The sequence below is a fragment of the Suricata suricatta genome, chromosome 2 (assembly GCF_006229205.1).
Source record: "Suricata suricatta isolate VVHF042 chromosome 2, meerkat_22Aug2017_6uvM2_HiC, whole genome shotgun sequence".
NCBI lineage: Eukaryota > Metazoa > Chordata > Mammalia > Carnivora > Herpestidae > Suricata > Suricata suricatta.
The window spans coordinates 14,345,349-14,351,348 of NC_043701.1; the positions used below are offsets into that span (position 1 = coordinate 14,345,349).

The 6,000-nt window shown below is 38.0% G+C and overlaps 1 protein-coding gene across 1 annotated transcript in view; it reads right to left on the reverse strand.

Annotated features, from left to right (window-relative positions):
• Nucleotides 1–6,000, reverse strand: part of UBN2 (ubinuclein 2) — a 74,297-nt gene that overhangs the window by 48,168 nt on the left and 20,129 nt on the right. Inside the window, exon 3 of the mRNA XM_029917915.1 lies at nucleotides 2,919–3,020. Within this exon, the coding sequence (XP_029773775.1) occupies nucleotides 2,919–3,020 (102 nt within the window). The remainder of the gene's footprint in view (nucleotides 1–2,918; nucleotides 3,021–6,000) is intronic.

Below are 6,000 nucleotides of genomic sequence, written 5' to 3' on the forward strand. Positions count from 1 at the left end.
TTCTCACCTGATAATATGGACAAAAGCAAACATTAAATGAAGGTTAATCTTGACCAAATGATGGCGTTCACAGTGGTTGAGAAAAAAGGAACTACTTATCTAATAGAAGCAAGATACCTGGTACCTGAGGTCCCCAGAGCTCTACTTTATAAGCTCTTCATATTTATATTTTTAAGAAAGGCAGATTTTAAGCAGATCCTTTGCCATGGACAAGGAATACAGACAATGTACTAGTTACTGTAAGAATATTAAAGCTACATGCAAGAGTTTTGCTTTACCTGCATCCTTTTAAACAGTAAATAGAAAAAGAATTTCCAGTTTAATCATACTGAGTCAAAAAAAGGAACAAATTCTGTCCTGTTGCTTCACTTGAGGGGCTACTATAAAGACCTATGGGCTAGACCTTCAGAAAGGGTCCAGTACTATCGGTAAGCAAAGGAGTGAAGAATAAGAATTAAAAGTGAAATGACTTTGTAGTAATTACTTTGGAAATATGTAATTTTGACCAACATATCTGTACTTTTTCTTACACTGCTTTATAATTTACAAATGCTTCTTCATATAAATTAAATCACTTGGTCCTCCTGATACCTCTGTGATGCAAAAAAGACATTTTATAAGTGAAAACCAAGTTTAGAGAGGGTAAAAACCCGCAGAAATTTTAGAAGCCTATGGTAGAGACTCTGGCTGTATCCCGAACTACCCACTACATCACGCAGCTTCTCTGGTGGGAAACACATTCATCGCCACGTTACAGAGCATCATGGGTGTGTCCACCATCGGTGTGCGGCAGAGTTTACCAAGCTCTCCCTATCGGAACACACTCCAGGAGAACAAGCTCTTCATGCATATTTAATTTAGCTGTCCGAGTAGAATGTGTTAACAGGTAATGAAACGCTGAACTTGAGAATCAGAAGGCCTGGATTTAGATCCTTTGCCAATGACTAGCACTTGTGACCAAGAGGAAATCACTAAACATGGATCCCTTGGGGTTGTCTAACAGTGACAACATCACTTACTTCACAAAGTTCTAGTGAAATTTAAAAGAGACAAACTAAATAAAAAGGTTATTCATGCCTCGTATTATTATTTATTAATAAGTGAAGAAAAACATTTTCTCTCAGACTTTACAAAATGTGGCAGCATAAGTGAGACTAAAAATAATCTTTAAAAGCATTTATTTTCAGGTATTTATAGTAAATAAGAGGTACATGATTCTGAAAATTAATTAGAACCAGATTATTTTCACTACAAATAATTACAAACAGTGAAAGCTTACAATCCATGAAAAGAACAGAAAATCGTTTGGTTGGATAATAATTGTCTTATGTCTGAATTATCCCATAAAAAGAACCCAATAATCTGTTAAGAATAACAATACAAAATTATTTTGCAAGTCATAAACAACCTATAGTCTAGTTCAATTTCCTCTTACTAAACAGGAACCTACCTTGTCCTCTAACTGTCAGCAACTAATTGTATATTTTTATACAACTTATACATACAAAACTTACCCTTATTTATTAAGGCAGTACTTTTCAAATTTTCTTCACCACAAGCCAAGTGGGAAATACATCACACTCAAACCCCAGTGCGTGCGCACACACACTTACACATAAAAAACTCACATAATATACTCTGATTTACTATGATAGCTCTTATTCTATTCTACTTCATTTTTGTTAAGAGTGCTGGCCATATTCTCTAAACTGATAAGTAATCCAATTATAGGTTGTAAGTCAGTCTGAAAAACACCGTATTCAAATAGTCTGACTGTAGCAGGGAAAACTGAGCAATGCTAGAAGATTTGCTTAGAAATCTTTAGAAACCGAGCCGAGTCTAGAATCTAGGAATTTTGACTTGTATTTCAAATCAAGGTCAAGACTCTTTTAAAAATGTCCCATGCCCTAAACTACCAAAAGGTTTGTCAACCTTTCTGGTAAGAAGAAGGCTTCTCTACTCCAAAGGGCATTGTCAATATTTATTCCTATAAACCAGGCTGCCTGGTACGGTAAACCGGTTTATGTTACAACACTGAAAAAACTCAGGGTATCCAGCATGCTTCCTGCTGGAAGTTCTGTCATCCTCCTGCCACTATAGGCCTTGTCATCATCTATACGACCAAGCACTGTAATGACAGGAAGAAGAAATACTAGTTTGTGGGCAGTACTATGATGATTACCGTGGTGTCGCTTTCTGCGTATTCTAAGTAATCACTGCACAGTGCAGAGGATACCGTAAGTCCAGGGTTTCTTTAGATTTCTCTAGTTCACTGAGAAGAACATAAGAACACATACCTTACCTACCCCCAAACACAATATGCCTTCATTCATTTGCTATGTGATCAATAGATTGCTAGAGTCCTTAAATGCTCTCCTAAATTCCTCTTCATTTTATAAAAGAAAGAGGATTCCAGGGGAAAAGCTGTAAGGCTTGGAACAAAACAGATGGGGGATAAAGGCTGGCATTCAATCACCATCACTGTAGTAAGGCTTGGCAGCAGTGAAAACATGAAGAACATTTTAAAGATGTCTGCCAGATTAACTTCAATCCAGCAGCTCCGATCTTCAAGTTCATATGGTTCTTATCTGGAAGCCATTTGAAATTATCCCTGCCCAAGTCTGGGAATATCAATACAAATTCAAGATGTAAATACCCTTAATGAATAAATCCCACTACTAGAAATTTATCCTATACATACATTTGCACTCTCTAATTATCTTACATAGTTACTCAAGTACACAAAGATAAACGTACACAGATACTCAGCTGTTCCTAAGCACAAAGTGGAAACAATTTAGATGGACGTCAATAGGGTATTAGTTAGTAAAAACAAATACTGAACTATTTTAGTAACTTTATCCTTGACTTCTATTCCAAACAAAGAATTGCTGCTATATTAAAGATACATTACTCACAGCCTCTGAGTTATCAATAAATGGATCTGTCTCATCATAGCCAAAGCCTATATCAATTAAATCTTGTAGCCGATCCTTCCGGTGTTTACGGGGTTTCCCACCCTGCAAAGAACAGATATGTTAGACTGATATCAGTACTCATGCATTTCCATAAACTTAAAAAATACTTGTCAGAAGAATTCTAAATAATTTCTGTAGGTAATTCTCCCTCCAAGAGGTTGAACTGAAATCCCTCAATACTTTGAATATAAGTTGTGCTGCGGGACTTGTTCCCAAAGAATAGAGTATGAAAGTGAGGGGACAAATTAACTTTATAGTGAAAACCTGGCCATGATGACCTCAGCCAGGTGATCAAGTTCAACATCAACATGGTAAGTCATGTTGATAGCATATACCCTTAATCTGATATAAAAATGGCACCTTTGTGGTCTTCTCTCAAAAGCCTGTAATGCCAGCTATAGGTTAATCATGAGAAAAACATCAAACAAACTAAACCATGAGAAAAACATCAGGCAAACTAAATTGAGGGACATTCTACAAATAACTGACCGCTATTCCTCAGAGCTAAGAAGATAAAACAAGGGAAAATCTGAAAAACTGTCAGAGTTCAGATAAGTCTAAGGAGACGTAATGACTAAATGTGATGCAGTATCCTGGATGGGATCCCAGTGCCTAAAAAAGGGCACTAGGGGAAAACTAGTAAAAATCTGAATAGGGGCGCGTGGGTGGCTCAGTCGGTTAAGCCTCGGACTTCGGCTCAGGTCAGATCTCACGTTCGTGGGATTGAGCCCTGCGACGGGCTCTGTGCTGACAGCTGGCTCAGAGCCTGGAGCCTGCTTCCGGTTCTGTGTCTCCTTCTCTCTCTGCCCCTCCCCCTCTCATGCTCTGTCTCTGTCTGTATCAAAAATAAATAAAACATTAAAAAATTTTTTTAAATCTGAATAAAATGTGGAGTTTAGTTAATCGTAATATAACAGAGTTGGTTTGTTAGTTGTAACAACTCTACGGTACAGATATCATTGATTGTAATATGTCATAGGAAAGAGTGGGTGAAAACTATATGGGAAGCCTCTGTATTATCTTTGCAACTTTTCTGTAAATCCAGACTATTCTCAGAAGTATTTTTTTAAACATCACAAGATTATACACATTGGACACACAGGAAAATGAAACACGAATGCATGCAAAAACTGTCGAGTGTGAACAAGGACCGCAGTCTAGTTTACTGTATGGCGCCCGTGTCAGTCTTCTCGCCTTGGTTACTGTGGTTATGTGAGACAGCACCGCTGGGAGAAACTGGGCCATTGGTACAAGGAAACTCTCGGTGCTGTGTGGACAGCTTCCTGTGAGTCTACAATCCCCTTAAGTAAGAAGTGCTTTAGAGGCATCTGGCTGGCTCAGTCAGTACAGTGACGACTCCTGTTTGGGTTTTCTTTGTTGTTTAATTTGAGAGAGAGAGGGACAGAGGATCTGAAGCGAGTTCTTTGCTGACAGCAGTGAGCCCGGTGTGGGGCTTTAACTCAAGAACCCTGAGATCATGACCTGAGCCCAAGTTGGTTGCTCAACCAGCTGAGCCACCCAGGAGCCCAGAGCATGTGGCTCTTGATCTCTGGGTTGTGAGTTTGAGCCCCACATTAGGTACAGAGATTACATAAATAAACAAGTTTAAAAAATGAATGAAAACAAAAACAAAAACAACTTTTTTCTTAAAAGAAAACAAAGTTTTTTAAAAAGTAAAACAACAAGAAAATACAAAGAACCAGTTAGCATACATTCCATTATTCATGTCATAGTTTCAGGAGACTTTTAACTGGTTGATTACAGTTATAAAGAACACATTCTACCCCAGGCATAAATGGTACATATATGCTAAATGGTATAAACTTTTTTTAAGTAGTTTAAGTGGACAGGAAACCTAGTATTATTGTGGCACTACTTAAACAGTGTTTAGTCTCCAAGACTCATTTTTTTAAAATAATAGTTTATTACCAAGACTCATTTTAGATATTCAGCCATCCTCACTCAAATTTAACTACACTTTCTAAATATCATCCTCACACCTCTGTGACCGCTGACTTTTTTGGAGAAGTGGGCATTGGGCAAGGAGATGCTCAGAAAGAGGAGAGAAATCAGTAAGTGGTAAGGATTCTGCCTCACATGCCACCACTGAGCCAGAGCAAGTCCAGCAGAAAGCATGGGATCCAAGATGTAAATCTCTTATTCAGTTTCAATTCTCAGTGAATAGCTCTCAATGGAAATTGTGATTCTAATGGTGAAAGATGGGTAAGTTTTGTGCAACACTGCCCTTGAATGAAAGCAAACTGTTCTATCTTATTTCCATGCAAAGAAATAATCTATTTCAATGATTCAGGGAAAACATGGTTATGCCGGACTTGATGAGAAGTCACCAACGTGACTAAGTAATTTGTAAAAGTTATTCTGATTAGATGTTATATCTGTATTACATACAGATGTTTAAAAAACCTAACCCCCATAAGCTGTAACTTCAATATATCTTCTTCAGTGGATAAAACAGCACTATTACTATACCACCACCACTAAGAAAGTCAATTTGGTATGAGATAAAGTAGCAGTTCCCATATTTTTAGATTTTACAAGTTAGGTAAATTTTATTCATTTCTTAAATAATTTTTTAATGTTTATTTTTATTTTTGAGAGAGAGACAGAGCACGAGCAGGGGAGGAGCAGAGAAGAGAGGGAGAAACAAAATCTGAAGTAGGCTTCAGGCTCTGAGATGTCAGCACAGAGTCCAATACAGGGTTCAAACCCACAAACCATCAGATCATGACCTGAGTCAAAGTCAGACGCTTAACTGACTGAGCCACCCAGGCACCCCAAGTTAGCTACATTTTTAAAACAATTTTGGGGAATAAAAACTGGTGCAGCCGCTCTGGAAAACAGTGTGGAGGTCCCTCAAAAAACTATCAATAGAACTCCCCTATGACCCAGCAATAGCACTGCTAGGGATTTACCCAAGGGATACAGAAGTGCTGATGCATACTGGCACATGTACCCCAATGTTCATAGCAGCACTGTCAACAATAGCCAAACCATGGAAAGA